The following is a 22,964-nucleotide window of genomic DNA, read 5'->3' as shown; positions in this document are numbered from 1 at the left end:
GCTTCCAGTGTCTCCAGCTAAGGCAGCGCCGGCGCTTCCGGCGTGTCCGCTGCTGGACGCTACCTGTGCCCCTTGGCCCACACCCACGCGCTAAGAATGAGCTTTTCTTCCAATTCCTGTAAGTCCCTTGTGACTAAAGCAATCACCGTGTGTTGTGTGTGTAACTTAAAAGTTTTAATTTATAGAAGGCTGATGTGGAAAAAAATGTACCATGGTTTTTTTGTTTTTGTTTTTTGGGTTTTTTTTTTTTGCGGTATGCGGGCCTCTCACTGTTGTAGTCTCTCCCGTTGCGGAGCACAGGCTCCAGACGCGCAGGCTCAGCGGCCATGGCTCACGGGCCCAGCCGCTCCGCGGCATGTGGGATCTTCCCGGACCGGGGCACGAACCCGTGTCCCCTACATCGGCAGGCGGACTCTCAACCACTGCGCCACCAGGGAAGCCCTACCATGTTTTTTTTGTAACCCAGTTTGACATCTCTTCTTTTTTTTTAATGCCACAGAGCCTCCAGCCCGGCTCTCCAGACCAAGCGACCACGCGGACACTCACTGTAACGGGGGGAGGGCGAGCGGCTCTGCCGGCTGTACTGGCGTTCCCATTCTTCTCTCTCCTTCTCTCGGCGTTCCCGTTCCCTGCACGGGGAAGGGGAGGCAAACCAGGGGAAGGGGTGGGCATTCGGCTGGCGATAACACTGAACTGAACTCGATGGCTGGCTGGGTCCCTGTCAGGGCAGGTGCTGCCGACAACCTAGTCCAGGTGGAAGAATAAGCCAAGGGGGCATGTCCTGCTCCTCTCCTCACTTGGAAATGAGGGCACTGAACTCGGAGAGGGGATACTTACTGGCTGGCAGAGCCAGCATCTGAATCCCAGTCTGCCTGGCGATGAAAGGCTTGCTGAAGGGCTGGAGAGTTCGATAATTTCCTGTCACACTCAGGGCACAGCCTCAGAACAAAGGGACTTACATGCTAAGTGCTTAACTGGTCTTTGTCAGAAGGACCAGGATTTGCAACCCCAAGGGCTACATTTACTGGGTGCCTTCGTGCCTGGCTCTGATCTCACAGAATCCTCTCCACCAGCCTAAGAGCTGGGACAACTATTCCATCCGCATTCGGTAGATAAACAAACTTAGGCTTATCTATAGGCCGAAGGCTCAGACAGGAGGAAGGCGCACAGCTGGTGGGTAGCAGAGGCAGGATCAGAACCCAGGTCCGACTGACTACAACGCTGAGTCCCTAGGCACTCTGCTCCTCCACCCCCGATGGGAGCACATGGCAGCCCTGGAAGCCCAGCACTGATGTGCCTGTAATGAACAACTAGCAGCAGCAGCTCCAACCGTCAAGCCTCCCCACGCGCCAGGAACCACACACCAGGTGCCTTAACGGGAGAACCCCATGGAGGTGGCTGCCTTATCACATCTGTCTCATACAGTGAGTCCTGGCGTAGAGCGCTTAAAGTGCTTGTCCAAGGACCCACAGCAAGCGCAGGGTAGAACCAGAAACAACAGGTGACCCGACCCTGCGACTGACCAACTCTCCTCTTTGCTAACACCAAGCGCTACGGCCTCCAGTTCTGCCCATGGGTACTGGGTGGGCTGAGGCTTTACGGACACTAACCCCTGAGTTACCCTGTGCAGTTGGCACCAAGGTCTGTTCAGACTCTGGGCCAGTGCCCACCCCAGGGCCACACAGTCAGAGAGGCGGAGCTGGGAATGAACCCTGAGTCTGCCTGACCCAGGCTCTGAGCCACTCAGCTCTGCAGGGGAAGAGTCAAGGTGAGAACTGGAGCAGAATGGGAGAGGGGAGAGGCCCTGGCTCCCAGCGCGGGGCTGGCTTGCATTCAGCCGTTCCATTTGGCAAACGTTTATCGAACACCAGTGTTCTAGGGGCAAAGCACACAGCAGGAACCCAGCAGCCACACCCGACTTCTTAATGGGGACACGAACAAGAATGAGTGAAGGACACAGACAGTGCACACTGGGATGCCAGGTGCAGATTAGTGCTATGAAGAAAAGCAGAGTGGGGCTGGAGGATGTCGTGTTTTGGGGTGCTACTCCACAAAGGATGGTCAGGAAGGACCCCTGAGTTCAGCAAGGGAGGGAAGTGGGTGGTATCTTGGGAACAGCAGGAAAGGTAACCCAAGCTGGAGCTGGCGGAGCTGGGAGGAGGTCACAGTGGCCGAAGTAAGCTGGGGATGGGAAGGAGACTGGGGGGCAACATGAAGGCCAGGCGAGGGCTTTGATTATTTTCATCCACCCAGAGGGATCGGCCAGGGCTCTGGATCGGAGCAGGTGGTGGGGAACACAGGGCAACCCAGAGGCAGGTGGGAGGGAAGGGGTCTTACTTCATACGGATCTTGCGGGCCATGGCTCGAAGCTCGTCTTCCCGCTCCTACGGCAGAGATGGCAGGATGGCAGGATGGCAGCGAGGGCGGGGCCGGGCCGGCACCCTGTGTGAGCCCTATGCCCTCACCCCAACCCGTACCTGGCGCTCATGCTCCTGCTGGATCATCTTCTCCTGAGCCGCCTTCTTATCCGCCTTGACTGTGGGGAGGGAGAGACACAGTGATGAGGGGTGCCCTCAAGCCCCTCCCCCAAGATGTGGAAGCTGAGCTCAGAGAGGCCAACCAGACTGCCAAGGCCCTAAACGTGGTGGCCGCGGGGCAGGTGCACACCCACTCCTCCCCAAAGGGCCTCCTATCTGGCAAAGGGCAGGGCCTCCCCACGGCCAGGCCAGAAGGAGGAGGGGCAGGGGAGCCCTGGAGGGGCAGGTGGCGGGACATACACTGCCTGTTCAGTGCCTTCTGCATCCTCAGCTTCAGCTTCTCCTGTGGCGTCAGCTTGGGCTGGGGAGGGGGAGAAGAGGCAGGAGACCGGGTGGGTGTCCCGGAGCTTCCACAACCCACCTCAGCCAAGAGCCTGGGACTTGCGGGGGCATGTGTGGAGGACGGGCAGGCTGTGGAGACTGGCCACGAGGGTCTGGGAGCCCCAGTGGACAGTTGAGGAGGGAAGGGAGGCACAGATCTCAATCCCCGGGGCTGGATCTCCCGGCCCACCCGGGCCCCCCTGCAGGCCCACCGGGCCCAGCTCTCGGGCACTGCTGCTGGCGGGAATTACACGGGCGAGTTCCAAATTCTTACTGACTTTGGCAGCTCCTGTCTCTTTACCAGCGGCAGGTTCGGTCCTGGGAGGAAAGAAAACCAGCTGCCACCTTCGACCTCACGCGCCCTCAGCACTGCCCTCAGAGCAGACAGCCAAGGTCATGGGCCCCTAACACCCCCCAGGGAGAAACCAGGTCCCTCCCGGACCCTGCAGGACAGGGCCATGTCCCCCTCTGACCCCCGACCCAAGGCAAGGGCGTGACTCCTCAGAGCCCCTAAGGGCAGAGCTGTGGCCCCCTCAGACCTCCCAGGACAGGACCAAGTTCCTTCAAAAAGAGCACAGTGGAGTCACCTGCTCACCCGAGCTCACAATCCCCTTCCCCCAGCCCTGCCCCACTCACTTTTTCAGCTTCTCGCCCACAGCGGGGGACGCTGCCGGCCTGCCCAGCTTCTCCCTTGGGGGCGACGGCGAGTGACTGCGACTGCGGCTGCGGCTGCGGCTGCGGCTGTGGCTCTGGCTGGGGCTGCGGCTCTGGCTGGGGCTGCGGCTGCGAGTCAGGCTGCGACTTCGGGACGGGCTGAGGGACCAGCTGCTGCGGCTGCGGCTACTGCTGTGGTGCCGGGGCCCCCGGCCGCCCCGCCTGTACCGGTCCCCTGAGCGGGAGCGGCTCCTGGGGGTGCGGTGAGGCAGGAGAGAGGCCGTGAGGCTCCAGGGACCCCAGGTGCGCAATGCCCCACCCAGGCACTGAATCTACGAGCCTCCTCCGAGGCCCTGGGGTCCTTGTGTCTCCACTCCTCTCCCGCTACTTTCCTCAGAAATCCTCCCTGGCCTCCCTCAGTCTCTAAACAGAGACCGCCCTCTAGATACACCGGCCCTAAGACGGCTCTTCACTTCTCACTAGACACCCATTCACCCACTTCTCTGAGAGGTGACTTCTGGGGGGGCAGAACTTGGCTGGCGGCCCCCCCTTGTATGCTCACGGCCTCCTCACCTTGCCAGGTCCAGGGTCTCGCCACCAGTGGGGATGACCCCCCCGCCCCCGTGCAAGACTGCAGCACAGACCCACAGGATCCAGTCTGGGGACGTGCAAGCCCCACCCTCTCTCTGCTCAGGACCCTCAGGCTGGCCTCAGAGATGTGACCAGGGTCCCCCTCCGACCCCAGTCTTTCTCCTGACACTGCCCTGTGTCAGGCTCCAGGGAACGACCCAGAAGCCAAACCAACGCCACACACTGATTCTGGTGGGACTGTCCTGGGTTTTTACAAAATTCAAATTTGTTGGCAATATTGAGAAAACAAGAGCTGTCCTTTAAAAATCCAACCCAACTTCTCTTGAGAAACCAGAAGACTGAGCAACACCACGCCTGCCACTGAGTGGCCAACGAGCCCAGCAGATGGGACGTATGCTCCCGGTTCACCGGGGCCCACACGGCCCCTCTATTTTACCTGCTAGACCTTGTAGGTAGCTGACGTTGAGATCCACACAACAATAACACGGGTAATGATGCTGATGACAATAAAAGCACTCACCGAGTGCCAGGCCCTGTACTAAACACTTACATAGAATTCACTTGTCACAACTTCACGACCCAATAAAGGGGACACCGTGACTGTATCTCTTTTTACAGATGCAGAAACAGGCCCCGAGAGTTCACTAGCAGGGCCAGAATCCATACCCAGCCAGGGGCTCCGCAGTCCATGCTCTCATCCACCAGGCCCCCTCCGGGAATAGGACCGGAGGGATGCTCCCGTCCCTAGGTCACTTTCCTCCTGCCCCATGTGCAGCGCTTGTCTCACGCCCCGCCTTCTCTCAAAGGGCTGCCTTGACTCTCCGGCCCCTGCCCACGGAGTGCCCCAGTCCTAAGGGTCGCCAGCTGCAAACACCTGGGGACTTCCCGTGACAAGCACAGCTCAGTCTCCCTCCCCACTGCATCCCTGAGAAGGGAGGCTGTGCTCCAGCCCCGGCACCACACCTGGAGTGAGCACATTCCCCCCTGCACCAATCCCAGGTCTCCCCTCCCAGAGCCTGGTCTCGCTGAAACGGGGCCCACGCCCAGCCCAGTCCCCACAACCCAGCCCCACGCACCTGCTTCTGCGCCGGGGCCCGTAACCGCCACGCCGGGCAGGCGAACGGGAGTAGCGGTGTCCATCTCGAGAGCCCCCACCTGAGTGCCGCCGGCCACGGCTGCGGGATCTCGAGTAGCGCCGAGAGCGGGAGCGGGAGCGTGACCAGGACCGGGAGCGGGAGCGTGCGTGGCGGCCAGAGCGGTAGGAGCCCCCGCCGCGGCGGGAGCGGGAGCTGGAGCTGGAACGGGAGCGGGAACTGGAGGTCCTCGAGGCGGAAGAGGAGGAGGAGGTGGTGGAGGAGCGGCGGCTGCAGGTGGGGCACGGAGGGCGGGTCAGCGCCGGCCCGGGCCGTGGCCCACCGCCGTCCCGAGTCCCCCCCACGGCGGCCGGGGTGTAGGGCAGGCAGCGTGAGCGTTACCGACCGGGCGCTGGCATTACGTCCCGGTGCGGGGCCGCCTGGCTGGGGGGGCGCGGGAGGCTTCCCTGTGGCGGCCCCTGACGCAGCTGCTGCAGCTGCGGCTGCGGCTGCCTCCTCATCGCTGCCCCCAAAACTGGTGATGAACGTGATCTTCTCCTCTCGGCCTGGGGTCGGGGAGCGGGAGCGCGAGCGGGATTCGGAGCTGGATTCCGAGGGCGACCTACAGAGCAGGAAGCAGGGGGCTCGAACGCCAGGCTCCTGGAGCCTGCCCACCGGCTAACAGAAGCCACCACAGAGCAACAGAAATCAGAACAGCAGAGCCCCGAGCAACGGCAGCCACCGGCGCAACGAGCAGAGCCAATGGGCAGAAAGACACCAGCTGTGCAAGGATCGGATTCCTGACCACGGAAACCTTCTCAGAACAACCAGGAAAAGGAGGAACAGCAAACTGTACTATTAAAAAGGGATGAGCCCATCTGTAATGTAACAGGAAAAGATTTCCTCAACATAGATGTCAGGTCAGGTGGAAAGCAAGTTCTAAAGCATTAACTGTGATTTAATTCCATTTTTGTGAAAAAAAAGTATACCTTATCCCTAATGGCGCCCACGGATTGAGCACTTACTGTGCCAGACTTTTCATCAAAAGGTGCACCTGCCTCATCTCACCTATCCTCCCAGGAGCCCCGAGGGGGCCCTCCCACACCATTCTGCAAAGGGAACTGGGGTCAGACCAAGGTCTGTCACCCTCAAAGCCTCTGTCCCAACCACTCCCACAACCAGGAGACACACGCGTATGCAACCAGGCCCTTCTGTGCCTGCTATTTCTCACTGCTTATTTCCGGGAGTTCAGATTAAAGGGACGTGACTTCTAAGTCCTGCCTTCCTGCCACGTCTGGTCATTTTCCACACAAGACTACGTTACAGCTAAATGAGAACAAATTTTTAAGGTTCACGTTTAAAGGAAAAAGAAATCAGGAAAGCAGGCTAACACTCTAGGAAACAAAAAATGATTCAGACTCCCAGAACACATTCTCCAGTCTGTGATCTCAGGGCAGCCTACAGGGTGGGCCCCCTGGCCCTCCTCACCACCCCTGCCCTCCATGAGGAGGACTGCTGGGCCTTGCGAACTCACCGCTTATAGGGGTCATAGGTGGGGCTGTCTCGGCGGGCGTAGCTATGAAGAGAAGAACGGGATGGGACAGGTGGGGGGGTTTGGGATTAGTGTGCACAGAAGTAAGGCCAACCCCCAACCTGGGCGCCCAAGGCCACACGCTGGGCACAGTGATGAGGGGGCTGCTGGCCAGGCCTGATCCCTCCTCCTACTCACCTCACATCTGTCCGAAGCCTGAACCTCAGCCCTGACCCACAATGTGCCAGACCCACCCTGACCCTGAGCAACAAGGACTTCAGCAGCCTCCGACCTGACTGGCCTCCGGACCCTAGACTAGAAGCGACACTCCTCCCACTCCAAGTCCCTCGCTCTACTGGGTCCTGGCTTCCTACTGATGATGATGTTGAAACTAGAAGAGCTAACACGTCTTAGAGGCACACTATGCGCCAGGCACCAAGTGCTTTACTCAGTGAACTCAATCGCTCTTCCTAACAACTCTCTGACGTGGGTACTGTGATTCTTCACACTTCACAGCTGAGGAAACAGGCCCAGAGAGGTGAAGTCACTTGCCCAGGGCCACACAGCTCATAAACGAAAAGAGCCAGGATTCCAACCCAGGCCATGTGGCCCTGAGTCCAAGCTTTTACGCACTACACTGACCTGCATCTCTACAACTCTTTAAGGAGTATTTTCCAGACCGCACATCAAACCCTGAACCCACAACAGGTCCCTTAAGCTTCACAGCAACCCTCAATGACTCCCATTAAACACACGAGATGTGTCAAAGAGCATGGGTTTGCCTGGAGCCCCAGGCTGGGCTTTCCACATCAGACTGCCGCATCCAAACCTGCCCGAGACCTCGCTGTGGGCACTGGCATAGCCCCTCTCCTGGGAGGTGATGGTGCCCCTTTTCCAAAAAGGAAACTGCAGCTCAAGAGAGAAAGTCACCTGCCCAAACTCTGACCGTGAGGAAGCGGCCAAGCAGCAGAACCAGGTCAGAGTCCAGGGCCAGGCCCGTGCCCCTTGACTCTGCTCTCAACCCTTCCAGCCACCCCATGCCACCTCGCCACTGGCTCTCAGGGAGCACGGCAAGCGTCCCGAGTCCAGCAGGGTGAGGGGAATGGCTGGCAGGGCAGGTGTCCACACGCCCCTCACAGCCACGCCTACTCCAAACTTTCCCTACTCACTGCCCTACTAGGAGGGAATTGCCTGCAAGTGGCGAGCTTGCCCCCAAGGTCTTCCTGAGCCCCGGCTCCTCCCCCAGAGCCCTGAAAGACTGGTGCTGGCAGGGTGGGGGCATGGGGCAGAACCCGTCCTACCTGGGTGGGCTGATCTTGCGGCCCCTTAGCCGCTTCTCCCGGAACTCCCTCCGCTGGCGCCGGGAGCGACGGCCCTGGAGCAGGGTGGGTACGAGGCTGGTGAGGGTGTGCCGTCCATGAGGCACACACCTGCCCTACCACCCTGGCCCAGCCCTCACCGAGTACATGGCCTTCTCCTCCTCAAGGGCCTTGGCATGTTTGATGGCCTCTGCCTCCTCCTTGTCTTTCCGGAGCATCCTACAGAGGGGCACGAGGGGCACGATGGAGGAGGGGCCAGGCCACAGGCAGTGTCACTGCAGGAAGTGAGAAACCCCAAGCCATCCTGGGGGTCTCGCATTCATTTTGCACTATTATTGAGCACCCACTGCATGCCAGGTGCTATTTCAGGTATTAGGGATTACTGAAAACAAACAAAAATCCCCACCCCCTTGGGCTACCATTCTGGGGAGAAGAGACACAATGACCAAGGTCACATAACATGGTATGTTAGACGGTGAAAGCCTCGATGGGAAAGTAAATCTCAGAAGAGGGAAGGAAGTCCAGGGAACTGGTAGAGGCTGCTGCAGCCTTCAACAGGGAGGTTGGGGAAGCCACCCAGAGAAAAGTGACAGCTGATGAGAAACCTGGGACAGTGAGCTGAGCAGGTGCCGACAGAGCCAACGGCACACTGAGCGGCCCCGAGGTCAGGTGGGGCCTCAGGCACCGAAGGGGTAAAGAGGCCATGGAGGCCGGCAGGGGTGCAGTATGTGGGCAGAAGACCAGACAGGTGAGACTCTGCGGCCGTGGTGAGGAGGCTGGCTGCGCCTGAGGGAGGTGGGAGTCATGGAGGGTTCTGGGCAGAGGACGCTGTGTTCAGACTCCAGCTCAATACCCTGTCAGATGGGACCGGTCTATGTGACCCACACAGGTATGGCACAGGGCAGAGGCTCAACCAGCAACTGCGAGTGAATGATCCGGGGAGCGAAGCCTCTCCACTGGAGGGCGCTGTCCACCAGGCCCAGGAACCCGGGAGTTTCCAGGAGTCCGGTGGCCTCAGGTCACACAGCTGGGGGCAGCCTCCGCTTCGACAAGGCTGAAGCCAGTCACAAGTACCCACCCCACGAGCTCAGGAGCCTCTGTGTGTGATGCCCTGGCGCAGGGCCAGGCACACAACTGCTCGGGAAGAGGGGTAACAACATATGCCAGGTCCACAGGACGTGGAGAGGCGTCAGCCCGCCGGCCTCACCTGACGAAGTCGCCATCGGCCATGCCATAGGTCGTGGCCTGTTTGTTGAGATCTGCCACCTGCTCCTGGTTCAGTTCGTCCACGTCCACCTCCACGTCTACACCAAAAGAAAGGCTGTCAGGGACCAAAGCCGAGCGAGAAGGGGAGAAGGGGCAGTGCCCCGGGAGTTGGGGGCGGGGGTGCCCACCAGACCGCAGGCCTCTGCAGGGAGGGAACGAGTCAGCTCATCTTGGCATCCCCAGGCTGGCGCAGGGCTTGGCCAGAGGCAAGCACAACAAACGGTGGGTGGGGGCCGGGAGGGGTGTGTGATGTGGAGGAAGTAAACGGGGGAGTGAACGGGGGACGGACAGAGGGCGGCTGAAGATCTAGGTGGGCGGGAGGCAGGGGGTTCGGGTCACAGGCATTCAGAAGCCAGATGCTGGATGACTCAGTGGAAGGGGGACGGACACTTCACATATGTCTGAGTAAGTCTGAATAAACAGTGGGTGGGCTGAGTGAGAAAGGGTGAGAGGTGGAGGGAAGACAGGCATTTAGGTGGAGGTGGGTGGCAGCATGGGGGATGAGGCTCTATAACTGGAGGAACACTTGTTTTCCAGAAGAGAGAGAAAGAGAAGGGGAGGGAGAGACAGAGAGGCTGACACAAGCAAGGAGGACAGACTCAGAACCTAGGTGGGGACAATACCATAGAAGCAGAATCCTAGAAACGAGGAAGGAGAGAGACACAGAAAGGGAGGCTGGACCAGGAGGACACGAGTGAGAAGGGAGGACAGCAGCGCCCTGGAGCAGGGGCGGGACAGGCGGGGCTCCTAAGCACCGGGGCACCCCACAGAGGGGGCGGGACGAGACACGAAAACAACGCCCAGGGACTGTGGGGGGGGAGGGCAGAGAGGGGACCCCACCGATGTCGGGGATGACCTCATCTTCGTCCGAGTTGCTCTCCTCCTCGGCCGGTGACTCCTCCTCCTCCGGCTTCTCTGCCACCTTCTCCACCTCAGCCACCGTGCTGTCCTCATAGGTGTAGCCAATGGAAGCCTTCTTCTCCGCCAGCCTGGGACAGGGGAGCCATGAGCCAGGGAGGTGCGGGGCGGGGGCGCAGACTATGGGCAGGATGCAGCCCAGGCCAAGCCTCGAGGGCCCGCACACCGCACGCCGCCCTCCCAAGTTCCAGGGCAGCTCGGCACCCTTGCCTGCAGACCCTCACTCACGCTCGCCCTCAGCCTAGAACCCTCTGTGGCCACCTCCCACCGGCTCTTCCCTCCTCCTCCAGCTCCAATGCACCATCCTCCAGAAAGTCCTCCCTCAGGCGGGGTCCAGCCCCATCGTCAGATCCCCAGCCCCACTGCTACTGGATCTGTCTCCCCCGGCCCCAGACTGTGAGTCCTGCAAGGGCAGGCCCGCGTTATCCTGGGTAACAGCACGGCCCAGCTTGGTCCAGAGCGGCGTAGGGGCCTAGTGCACGCCTGCTGCTGAATTCAGTCAACACTCCCTGACGCTGTCCCAGCGCCAGCCTCGTCCTGAACGGGGGGGGTGGGGGTGGGGGGGTGTCAGGGATAAGGATGAGAGTCATCAGGAAGCTCCCGCCACACCGTGAGAACTCTTCAGAGGGAGGGAAGCAGCAAGCACTAGGATCGCAGTGGGGGAGCTGCGCAGCAGCAGGTGGTAAGGAGGCAGGGCTCCAGGACCGCTGGGGAACAAGTGGAGCAGCGGCTGTCCTGGCGAAGGGGGGCCATTCCTCAAGGGACACAGCCTGGAGAGGTCCCTCTCCAGAGCGACATCAGCCGCTGCTGACCACAAGCTTACTTCACGGCAGCAGAGGACAAACACTTCACAAGCTCCGTCTCCTGCAGCCCTGGAAAGTCCAGGCAGGGGGCACTGCCGCCAGCCCCCTCACAGAGGAGCCCGCCAAGGCTCGGAGGGAAGTCCTCACCGGCAGGTTTCAAACCCAGGCCTGTCCAGCCCGGGGCCTGCTCTAACTCCCTGCCCTAACTCACCTCCTACCATCCCATGGGTTGCAAACGCAGTGTAGAGGTTTGTCAGCAGACCCTTCCTGTCCAGCTGCTGCTTCCTCCTCTAAACATTGATCAATCGAGCGCCTACCCTGTGCCAACCACCAGCCCCGGCTCTGGGGAGCCCAAGGTGGACAGGATGGACGAGGCTGTGCCCTGTGGGGCTCACAGTCTGCCTGCCTCCCTCAAGCCCACGGTGCCCCAGACCCCGGCTCACTTCTTCTTCTCATCCTCACTGGGTCTCTGGAGGCCTCCGTACAACTCGTCAATGTAGATCTGGTACAGGCACTGCTCCTCTGAGACTGGGGCAAGGCAAGAGGCACGTGGGTCAGGGGATGCTGGGGACACTGGGAATTCAGGGGGGACACAAGAATGGGGGGGGTAGGAGGACAGGTGTGACCCAAGCACAGCCAGGGTCAGAGTCACGGATTCCCAGATAATCACACCGTGTGTGTTGAGGACACAGCACCTGCAGGAGGGCCCTGGTGACACCACTGACTCGCCATGCAACCCTGATCAAGGAAATGAGCCACTCTGTGCCTCAGTTTCCTTTTCTGTAAAATGGGATCACTGGCAGAACGAGCGCGTTGTATTTTGGCGCTGCTACTGTTACCACTGTTAGGAAGGTCTTCAGCTGGACCCTTCAGAACGACAAAGCTATCCTGAGCACTGGACGTCAGTCACCTGGACCCCACGGGCCACTCCACTCTGTGCCTCTGTGGGCCAGTTTAAATTAAGCGCGGTTAATCTGGGCTCTCGTTCATCCACAACACGCAACTCAAGGAGCTCAGCAATGTACTGGAGCCTCCCCGGGTCTTCCTGCAGTGAGACATGCCCGAATCCCAGTGGGACCCTGGCCTTGCCTCGGTGGGCCTCCGCTCTTCTATCTGTAAAGCGAGGTGCGTGGGCCGGGCGGGGCTGGGCCACGGTACAGCCCTCCCCGCAGCCTCCGCGGTTCTGCTGGTAGGTCCACAAAGCCCCGCTGACCTGCCTCACGTGAGCTCCAGCCAGCCAGCCCTCCCTGTCCCCCAAGGCCACCCGCCCCCTTCCCCCACAGGGCTGTCCTCCTGGCCCGGAGTCCAGCGGCCTCTCCTCACTGGGGAAATCTTGCCCACCCTTCCCTGAGCCAGCCTTGGCCAAGCACCTCAGAACAGCACACGTCTGTCGTGACGGCGCCTTAGCTGTGACTACCACCTGCTTTCGTGATTACATGGCTCCCCCACTAGACCCCTGCTCCCAGAAGAGTGCCCGACGCACCACAGGTGCTCAGGAACTGCGGGAATGAATGAATGAATACAGAGTCAGAACTGAGGGAAACCCTGGCTCCATCACCAAGAATCTATGTAGCCTGGGGGGAAGGCAAAAACAACAACGGCATCAATGATGACGCATTCCCCCTGATTCTAAGGCCTCAGTGATTGCCGAAATTTGACAATCTCTGATTTTAGAGATGCTAAAACACCTATTTTAGAAACAAATACGGGGACAGTGAACCCACTGGGAGGGCTGACTGCCAGGCGCGGTGCGGGGCCTTATGCACTCCTCACCGAGCCCTCACAACCACCCCAAGGGACAGAATCCACCTTTATCACCCTTCCCCAGGAGGAGACCGACACTGGCCAGGCTAAGGGACAAGTGTGTGGCCCTTAATTTCACAGGGAGATCCTGGGAGTGTGTGTGGGGGTATCTCAAAGTCCTTCTCAGGAGGCGAGCTGAAGTTCAGAGCTGTCCAGCAGGAGGCAGCAGTGGTTAAGGGCAGGGTGAGAACCCCAACTCCTTGGACATGGTGTCCCCCCCCCAACCACTGAGCCTCGATATCCTCATCTGTAAAATGGGGGCATCATCCCTACCTTGCTGGGAGGTTATGCAGATGTACTGAGGTAACAGAGACAAAAAACTCTAAGTTTGTCAGGGTCTGAACCGCCACAAGCCCAGAGAGGGGAAAAGTCTCTAAACCTGTTTTCTCGTTTGTGAAGTGTTAACAGTGATGGCTTGGGAAAAGAACACTGGACATATATGAACGCTTGGCAAACTGCCAAACTGTCTAAATATTCATTTAAAACAAGGAGAAATTTCCTTTCCAGAGCTAACATTCTGACCCATGCAGGTGGGGGAAATACACAGAGGAAAATAATGTATTCTTGCTATTTTCACCAATTTTTTAGGAAAAAACGCCACAGAGTTAGAGGGCATGGGATGTGGTAGGACCATCTAGTTCACCAGACATCTCCTGTACCAATTCCAGAGACAGAGGGCCCCAAGAGAGAAAGGGATGTGAACAGAGTGGGTCCATGACAGAGCTGGGACCAAAACCCAAGGCCCCTTAGTAGAAAGGCCTGGGATAACTTTTCTTGCCAAACTTGTCGAGGTCTTCCAGTCTCCAGGGACACCCTCCGCCCCTCCCGCCAAAAAACCCCACTCCCCCGCCGCCCCAGGTCACTTACTGCCAGCAAAGTCGTTCTGTACCAGGCCTCGGTAGCGCTCGTAGTTACATTTCCGCTCGTCCGACTCCTGTTCTGGGGAGCTTTGGGGGAGGCCAAGGTCTTGAGACCACAGGGAGAGGGTAGACCCCCATCCCAAGCCAGCAGGAAGGGGGATGAGGGGCCTGGCTCAGTCTGACGGGCGGGGGGGCCTCCCCACGTGCACACCTCCTTCCTTCCCAGGATGGTGACAGGCAGGCCAGGGCTCAGGAAAGAAGAGGTGCTGCTGGGTAGGACTCCCTGCCTGGCAACCCCTGGGGGAGGCAGCTTACATGGTGGTGAGCAGAGGTGGGGTGTAGTCAGGGATGTGGTCCAGGTGGGCACGGACATCGAAGCGGTCAATCATGTTGTTGGTGTCCCCCTGCCAGGGCATCCTGAAGTGGGGAGCAGGGGAGCAAGGAGCCTAGGGTCCCCATTGCCCAGGACACAAAGTACCTGCTCCCTGCCACCTCACGCTTGGGAGTCTGGCCCCCAAGCCCTCTGATCCCCATGCCAGCCCCACCCTCACCCCCCACCACGCAGTCCCTTATGCCACCAACCCCCCCACCAAATCTACATTCAGGCTCCTGACAAGAATAGGGCCCTGGGGAAACTGGGGCCCTGTTTTTCAGAACCAAGCAAGAGTGGAGAACTCGAACCACGTCCTAGGAGCCACCTTTATAAGCCCAGTCACCCCAAAACACCCCCTCTGGCAACCTACTCTCTGCTGCATCTGGGCCTCTGGCCCCGGCCCCACTCATTCTCCTCTAAGTCCTCCTCCAACCACTACACCACGGGGCCTTTATCCCAACCGCTGCCGTACAGCCTTAGCTAGTGACCTTCACCTTCCCATGCAGGCCAAAGCTTCCCTCTCTCAGACTCCGAAGGTCTGTGTCCTACCCCAGGTCCCTTTGGCCCTCCAACCCTCAGTCACAGACACTACCCTACCCCCAGACCCAGCCTTACATGTTAACGGGGCTCTCGGCGGCCAGGGCAACTGCAGAATCCAGGTGCACCTTGCAAGCTCGACCATGCACCTGCAGGAACTGGGCTGGGTCCTTCTTCTGCAGGGAAGGACAAGATGGAGGTCACCACCCAACGGAGCCCCAAACCCTGCCACTCCCACACAACCAAGTTAGCAGCAGGCTCACCTCTGACGCCAAGAGGCCCTACTTCAGAGGTAAAAGAACCTACACAAGGCTGGCAGCACTAACGGGGGCCACCTAACCCCTGGAGACAGGGGAAGGGTTTCCTCTCGAGGTGGTAGCAAGAGGCTCTGAGCTCTGGCCCCACTTTCTACACAGCCAGTACCAAGACCCACCTCCCTAAAATACTTCCCCCAACTCTTCACCCCACCCCCACCCCAAGGCCACTCATTCAGAGGCAGGTGTGAGCACTTTGGCCAGGACCAGCCTCTAAGACACCAGGACTGCATAAGCTCATGAAAGGACAATCAATGTCACTATTCACCAGAGACACAGCAATCAGAACTACAAGACACCACCTCACACTAAGATGGCTAAAGTTGAAAGGACAGATGATAGCAAGTAATATTGACAAGAGTATGCAGAAACAAGGTTCTTCAAAAGGTTAGACAAAGAACTGCCGTATGACACCCGGCAATTCCACTCCTAGGTATATACCTGAAAAAACTAAAAACAGAGACTCAAATACTTGTACACAAAAGTTCACAGCAGCACTATGCACAATAGCCAAACCCTGGAAACAATCCAAATGTCCATCAACGCAAGACGGATAAACAAAACATGGCACATGCAGACAATGCAATATTGTTTGGAAGTAAAAAGGAATGGAGTACTGATCTACACTACCACACGGATGAGCCCTGAAAACATTACACTAAGCGAAACAAGTCAGTCACGAAAGGCCACACACTGTATGATTCCATTTATGTGAAATGTGCGCAACAGGCGAATCCAGAGACGGAACGTAGCCTGGTGGCTGCCCAGAGCTGCGGGGCGCGGGGAACCGGCTGCGAATGGCTATGCGGCTTCTTTTGGGGCTTATGAAAATTTTCTAAAATTACATTGTGGAAATGCTTGCACAACCCTGTGAATATACTGAAAACCACTGAATTGTACAGTATGTGAATTATCTCTCAATAAAGCTGTTTTAAAGAACAAAGGTACCTAGATGGAGAATGGCCCCTGAGCCGCTCCCACCACCTGATGTTACACCTTACACTCACTTATCGCCTCAGGCCTGAGGCCTCCTGTGGGGAGTCACGATTCCAAGTCACCAGAACTGCGTCAGGAAAGGATAAAATCTAGCCGCAGCAGCTCCCACCACTGAGCTTCCCGAGAGCCGGGCCCTGGCGAGCTGCAGCCCCTGCCACGTCAGAGGAACCCACAGGAGCCACGAGCCGGGCTGCTGGTGCTCCCCACTAAACCCTGGCCAAGCTCCCAGCACCACCGCCCCAGAGCCCAACCACTTCCCATCCCGCCTCCCCCCTCCCCCGCAGCACTGCCACCTTCCCCAACCACTCTGCGGCCTCCTGGCCTCCTCCCCGCTCCCTGCTACCACCCTTGCCCTCTGCAGCCCATTTTCCGCGAGGCAGCCTGAGGGGTTCTGCTAAAACCTATTAGGCCACGTCCGCCTGCTCAGAGCCTCGCCGCTCCGCTCCAGCTTGGCCCTCTCTGACTTCTCTCCCCCGCCTCTGCTCCAGGCGGCTGGCCTCCAGACCACAGCACACATTCCCCATCTCCATCTAGCCGCCTTCCTTGTCAGCTCTGCCTAACAGCTCCCCCGCAACCCGCCTGACTCTAGCTCCTTAACCGCACCCGTCTGCTTCGGAGCACCGCCCCTCACGGGTCACCTGTCTCCTACACTAGACCGCAGCTTCCACGACGACGCAGGACCTGTCTTGCTCACTGTTGTATCCCCAGCGCCTAGAGCAGGGACCGGCCCACGGCAGGCGCTCAGGAACACTGACGGAAGGAAAGAGAACAAACCCTCACCGACAGACGAGGAGGCCGAGCCCCTGCAGGAGAAAACCGTCAGCATCAAGCTCCCGAGCGCCTGCACTTCCCGCTCTGCCTCCACCTCCCGCCCCAACCGCCAGGCGAGCAGGAGCTGAGAAGGACGCTCCCCAGTGACCACAGCTGCTACGGGGCTACCACCTGTCCTGCGCTCACTAGGCGCCAGGCCGCTCTCCCTCTCCTCTCACATGTGAAGACGCTGAGGGTGGGGTACACCCGAGCCCACGGAGTCCAGCGGGGTGGCGCTGCTGGAATCCAACTCCTCATCCCGCACGTCCCCTGCCTCCCTCAGTCCCTCACCTTGGGCCACACAGCGCCCTCGGCCCGTGACCGCCCCAGCCAGGTCTAAGGCCAAGAGCCCCTCGTGTTCTGAGGCTGCGCCAGGCCAAATGCCCAGCTCCCACAGCCAAGACTCACGTGGGACACTGTGTGCAGGATGGACTTCGGCCTGTAGCGTGAAGCCACTGGCAGTGCCAGCACCACAACAAGGAAAATAGCATTGGGCGGGGAGTAAAAACCTGGGTCCATGGACTGGCTCTGTTGGGAGCGTCTGGAAAAGTCAAGGAACCGTACTCAAAGCCAGGAGTTGGGGACTATCCTGGTGGTCCAGTGGTGGGGATTCCATGCTCCCAATGCAGGGGGCCCAGGTTTGATCCCGGGTCGGGGAACTAGATCCTGCATGCATGCCACAACTAAGATCCCGTGTGCCACAACTAAAGAGCCGGTGCAGCCAAATAAATAAATATTAAAATAATAATAATAATAATAAAAATAAAAGCCAGGCGCTGAACTAAGTGCTTTATGTACATCTCAAACGTCTCAGTCTTGGGAGAAAGGTGCTACTCTTACCCCCATGTCCCATGAGGAAACTGGAGCTCAGAGTGGGGAGGCTCACTTGCTCCTGATCACACCAGCCATAAACAAAACTAGGATCTGAGCCTAAATGGTCCTGACTCCAAAATCCACTCTTTTTTTTTTTTAAGTGAAAGGTACAATAGCGTTAATTATATGCACCTTGCTCTGCACCGGATCTCTAGAACTTTTCCAGCTTACAAAACCGAAACTCTATACCCAATGAACAACTACTCCCCTTTTCCCCTCCCGCAGCTCCTGGCAACAAGCATTTTCTGTTTCTAAGGTTCTGTTCTGTTTCTACTGCTTCTAAGACCTCATACACATGGAATTTTGCAGTGTTTGTCTTTTTGTGACTGGCTCATTTCACTAGACATAATGTCCTCAAGGTGCCTCCACGCAGTAGCATGTGACAAGATTTCCTTTCTTTCTGAGGCTGAATAATATTCCACTGTATGTATGGACCACTTTTCTTTACCCATTCATCAGCTGATGGACATTTAGGTTGTTTCTACATCTTGGCTATGGTGAATCATACTCCAACGAACAGGTACAAATATTTCCTCAAGACCCAAAATCTATTCTTAACCAACGGATCATTACATCTCCGGGATCCGAGGGGGTCACAGGAGTTCATGGAGTCAACTGTTAAGCAGGCACCGACGCCAGGTGCAGGCGTTGTGCTAGGGCCATGGCACTGACTGAGACAGCCAGCCTGGCCCTCAGGGCTCACAGTCCAGTGTGGGGGACAGGCCCATCCCCCACAGTGACCACCTAGAGTGGGCAGTGCTGGGATAGGGGAGCCAGGTGACGCGTCATTTAGCCCGGGCCCTCCTGGAGAAGGAGATGCCGGAGCTGAGATGTTTTATTTCCCACTTTCACATCAACAGGGAATTGTTTCTTTATCCAAACCGCTGATCAGAAGAAAGCTGACAAGGACAGGAGAAATGACAGAACTAGGGTCAGCTAGGGAGAGAGAGCAGGCACCATGGACAGATGAGCAGAGAAACCGGCTGCCTAGACACACCTGCCCGGCCCATCACAGCTGACCTCAGCTTCCTCAGTGCTCGCCTCAGCCGCCTCCCTAGGCCCAAGAGCAAGATGAGAGACCCGTGTGACAGCCCCATCCCCTCCTCAAAGCAGCTATCATCCACAGCTTGGTGGCCGTGATCTGAATGCTCATCACGTTCTCGTACGGGGACAATGGTTGCTTGTACGGGCCTGCACCACAAAGCACCCCACAGACACTGTTGTATTCTTGAAGCTCTTCCCTGTCACCCTGTCATCACCACTGTCCCAAGGGGGAAAACAAAGCTCAGGGAGCTCCCCAGCTACAAGAACAAGAGCACGGAGTCCCAGGCCTTCTAAGTGGCCCAATTCCAGCCTTTTTTCCTCCACACCATCCATCAACCTGGATGCTAGTCCAGCTCTACTTGGTAATAACAACCACCTCAGAACCAACAAGAGCCGGCATTTACTGAGCAAGTTACCCTGGGCAGGCCTGCCCTCAGTGGTCTCTGTGCCCAATCTCACTACACTCCAACAGCCCGGGAGAGAGGTGTCCTTGTCCCCACCATTTGTGGCAGACCATGAGTTGGCAACCAACATCCATTGCCCCTTCCTCGATAATAATAAGACTCCTAACTGGCACTAGGCCACCCAGCATACAGTCTACGCCTCTTAACCTTCCTGACAGCTGTTTGTGACCATGGGGTTACTTGCCGGCCAGGGGGATCTGAGTGGACATACCATGTGCAAACATCTAGAGACTTTCTTAACTGGCATGAGCCCCCTGGCCTCTTTTCCCTCCCTTCTTCTTCCCCGCTGGATGTAATGAACACATGATGGCTAGAGCTTGAGCAGCCCTCTTAGACCTTAAGACAACACTGGGAAGAGAAGCCATGCATGGCTGAACAACAAAACGGTCCCTGAGCAGAAATGGCCACCTCTGCGCTTTTATGTGAAAAGGAAATAAACTTCTATCTTGTCTAAGCCATTGATGCTTTAGGTCTCCGTTATTCACAGCCAAACGTGATTTTATAGGATACATCATTTCACATGCAGAAGAGGAAACCAGGCTCAGGGATACAGTCACTTGCCCGGGCCACATGGTATGTAAGTGGAATAGCTGGAATTGGAACCCAGAGCCCTGTGACTCCAAACTCTTAAGGACCTGGTATGGTTTGGTATTTTGCCTCCCGGCCGTGTCACCTTGAACAAGCTGCTGCACCTTTCTGAACTTCTATTTCTGCAGTAGAAAGCCCAGGTGAAGAGCTAAGAGAGGTCCAGGGTCAGAGAGTCTGGGTTAGAATGCCAGCTCTGCCCTCTTGCTATATGATCTAGGCCATGACTCTCTGAGCCTCAGTTTGCTCATCTGTGAAATGGAATCAATAAAAAGCAAACCACCTCCCAGGCTGGGGGTGACAATTTGATGAAGTGGAGACGCATCAAGTGCTCAGCACAGTGGATAACACATAAATGCTCAACAGAATTAGCCATTGTTATCAGCATCACCTTTAACACAGGGATCAATACCAATTTCTCAGGCCTGCTGAAAGGACTAGAAAGAATGTGCCAAAGTAGCAGGCACAGGGCCTGGCACACCACGAACCCTTAACAAATGGCAGCTATTCACTCCTGAGCACTGACTGTGTTCTTGGTCCACTGCTGGGGCCTCACCAATAAGCAACATATACCCAACCCCTGCCCTTGTGGTCATGTTATAGTTATTCTGACACCACTGGAGAGGGGCTCTCTCTACAGCCCAGTGGTTCCCTCCCGGGTGACAGAAGGCAACTGAGGCGCTCTCAAAGATTCCTCTCCTAGGGTAACAGCAGCCTCTGTCTCATGGGTGACTGTGGGGATTCAAAGAAATCACGCATCTAAAGCTCTTTTCAGAGCCTGGTGCCTGCAAAGGACCAATTAAAATGGTAACTGCTATGCTTTATTCATCTGTTCTTTTAAACCACGTTGGGCTCAAGCTTGGAATGCAAACATGACCCAAATACACCTAGTCTCCAATGCTACAGAGCTGGATATGTGTGCTAAATTCCGCAAAGGGGAATGACAGGGAGCTATGACGGCTGAGTATGGAGGATGAGGAAAGACTTCCCTGAGGATTGAGATCTGACAGATGAGCAGCAGTTAATCGAGTAATAGGAAAAGCTCATGCAAAGGCCCTGTGGCTGGAGAGGGCTATATAATTTGGGGAAGTAAAATGGTAACTCTTTATACATCTTTTTTTTTTGTTAGAAAAAGTAGCCTAGATATTGAGGACGCCAGATGGCGTGAGCAAAGGAACAAGGCAGAAAGCAGAGTGACAAGAGTCTGGAGGGGGTGGTAAAAGCCAGAACATGTAGGGTCTTAAACGCTGGGTTGAGGAGCCCGGCACTAGCGAGTCACAGAGAAGTTCTGAGCAAGGGAGGGACAGGGTCAGCTTTGTGCTTTAGAAAGACCTCTCTGGCCCCTCCACCCTGGAGGGTGGATTAGAGGCGGCAGGACTGGAGGCCAGGAGACAAGGGAGGAGGCTGAGGCAGTGATGCGATGGTAAATGAAAACGTCTATAACAAATACCATCTAACAGGAGAACTGAACTGGCAAATGCCAGTTCATAACTGAACTGAAATGGCAAATGCCATTTCAAGCTGGGGTCTCAAGAGCAAGTAACAGTTAAATAGGTGAGAGGATCCCTGTGGTGGCAGAGACGGAAAAAAGGCCAATGGAGCTACCTAAGGATGAAGCTGAGAGGCCAGACCACAAGGGCCTTTTAGATCACAAGATGCAGTGCACTCTTCTCTCCAAAAGCAACTGAAGCATCAAACAGGGGAGGGAAATGGTCAGACTTGACTTAGTGAATGATGACGGCACTCCTTCGGGATGCCAAATTCAACCTCAAGAATGCTGAGCTCTTCTGGGCACTGTGAATACAGCAATAAGCAGGATAGACACCATTCGGAGGTGGCCAATCTCATGTCTGGACTGCTCTGAGTGTTACAAAGACTTTCCTCCTTCCTACTGACCCCAGCTCTGTACTGAGTCCACACCAAACAGCGCAGTATACTACAATAAACAGAATGCCTCAAGTTTTTACCAATGATTATGCTCAAAAAATGGACATTCTCTGGAGGAAACTGGGCTCTAACATTAGCGCATTTCCAAGCCCAAATCGTACCGGGAGGACCGGGCCCCACCCTCCAGCAGAGCTCCCAGCCCAGATTAAAGGTTACTCACGATCTTTTCATAGTACTCCCGCCGCCGCTCTGCCCTCTTTTTGTAGTCGACCATCATACCTCGAAGCTTCCGCTCATGCTTCCGAGCCTCGTGCCACATCGTGGGAGCCTGGGGCCTCAACCTGAGGGATAAGGAGACGGGTGTCAGACGGGCTTTAAAAACCATATAGACAGACTCTATGTCATCTAACAAGTTGGTGACAGAGTTGATCCTGAAGAGCAGCTTCAGGGAGGGGAAGTGAGGCTATGGAACCCTGCTCCAGATGCTCAGGTGTATCCCAGGCAACTCTGATCCAGTACCCTGGGCATTCTGAAACCGCCCCCTCGGGTGATTCTGAAGTGAGCATCCCTGGGAAAGGGGTATCCTGTGTTCGAGGAGCCAGAATCAAGGATGAAAGGTTCGGGAATGGAAGGAGCGAGTGTTGGAAGCAAGGTCTGGAAACAGACCTGGAGCAGCTGGGGCTGGAGCTCAAGGGAGGGGAAAGAGCTGAAAGGGCTCCCACCAGGGGGCATCTGTGGGTGTGCCTATGGGTAGCAGGGGTCCGGAGATGAAGGCAAGTGGACGAAGAGGAGAAAGATTTTATGGGAACAGAGTAGTGGCTTGGCGGTAGGGGTCGAGGGCAGGTGAAGGGCGTGGACGGAAGACGTCGACCCTTGGGGGAGGAGGGGGAGCATGGGAGAGTGCTGTTAAGGAGAGACCAGAGCGCGGCTTAAGTCTAAAGACGGAATCTAAATTGGGGGCGGGAGGGTAGGGTAGAGACTGAGGGAAGCGGAACGGGCAGACAGGACGGGGTGGGTTGAGCTTCGGGGCGAGGCTGGAGGACAGAGGCAGAGCCCGAAGGTTTGGACAGGGCCGAACACCGGGTCTGGGCCTGAGGGTTCGGGTTAAGTTTTTTTTGACAAGAGGAAGGGACCTGTGGCAAGCGGCGGGGTCCGACGCGGCGAGTTCGGCCCGACGGCGGGGGCAGGGCGCGGCCTCAGGCCCGGCAGGCCGAGGGGGTGCGGAGCGGTCGGCCCTCGAGGCCGGGGCCGAGCGAAGGCTCACAACAGACCGGGGAGGGGTCGAGGCAAGGACGAAGCTGGGCTGACGTCCGCCCGAAGCCAGGAGGTCACGGCCAGCAGCCTGCACTCGGCAGCTCGCCGCCGCCTCCCACTGCTGCGCTCGCGCGCGGCCCGCACCGGAAGC

The 22,964-nt window shown here is 57.4% G+C and overlaps 1 protein-coding gene across 3 annotated transcripts in view; it reads right to left on the bottom strand.

Annotated features, from left to right (window-relative positions):
- CLASRP (CLK4 associating serine/arginine rich protein) overlaps positions 1–22,964 on the bottom strand; it is a 23,487-nt gene extending 523 nt beyond the window's left edge. The window contains exons 1-19 of one of the 3 annotated variants that reach the window (XM_033845466.2): positions 22,693–22,964; positions 21,780–21,900; positions 14,665–14,762; positions 13,992–14,093; positions 13,684–13,763; positions 11,457–11,541; positions 10,133–10,281; positions 9,234–9,330; positions 8,167–8,245; positions 8,009–8,082; positions 6,711–6,752; positions 5,583–5,798; positions 5,180–5,467; positions 3,495–3,764; positions 3,137–3,176; positions 2,778–2,838; positions 2,478–2,536; positions 2,338–2,384; positions 547–629 (exon numbers count right to left, since the gene is read on the bottom strand). In XM_033845466.2, coding sequence (XP_033701357.1) covers positions 547–629; positions 2,338–2,384; positions 2,478–2,536; positions 2,778–2,838; positions 3,137–3,176; positions 3,495–3,764; positions 5,180–5,467; positions 5,583–5,798; positions 6,711–6,752; positions 8,009–8,082; positions 8,167–8,245; positions 9,234–9,330; positions 10,133–10,281; positions 11,457–11,541; positions 13,684–13,763; positions 13,992–14,093; positions 14,665–14,762; positions 21,780–21,878 — 1,969 coding nt within the window. In that variant the 5' untranslated portion in view covers positions 21,879–21,900; positions 22,693–22,964. Of the gene's footprint in view, positions 1–546; positions 630–2,337; positions 2,537–2,777; positions 2,839–3,132; positions 3,177–3,494; positions 3,765–5,179; positions 5,468–5,582; positions 5,799–6,710; positions 6,753–8,008; positions 8,083–8,166; positions 8,246–9,233; positions 9,331–10,132; positions 10,282–11,456; positions 11,542–13,683; positions 13,764–13,991; positions 14,094–14,664; positions 14,763–21,779; positions 21,901–22,692 lie in introns of those variants that run through there. The other 2 variants (XR_004523420.2, XR_012328018.1) reach the window with 2 other exon arrangements.

This window comes from Tursiops truncatus, chromosome 19, assembly GCF_011762595.2.
Source record: "Tursiops truncatus isolate mTurTru1 chromosome 19, mTurTru1.mat.Y, whole genome shotgun sequence".
NCBI classification, from domain to species: Eukaryota; Metazoa; Chordata; class Mammalia; order Artiodactyla; family Delphinidae; genus Tursiops; species Tursiops truncatus.
This window is presented reverse-complemented; position numbering and strand designations above follow the sequence as displayed.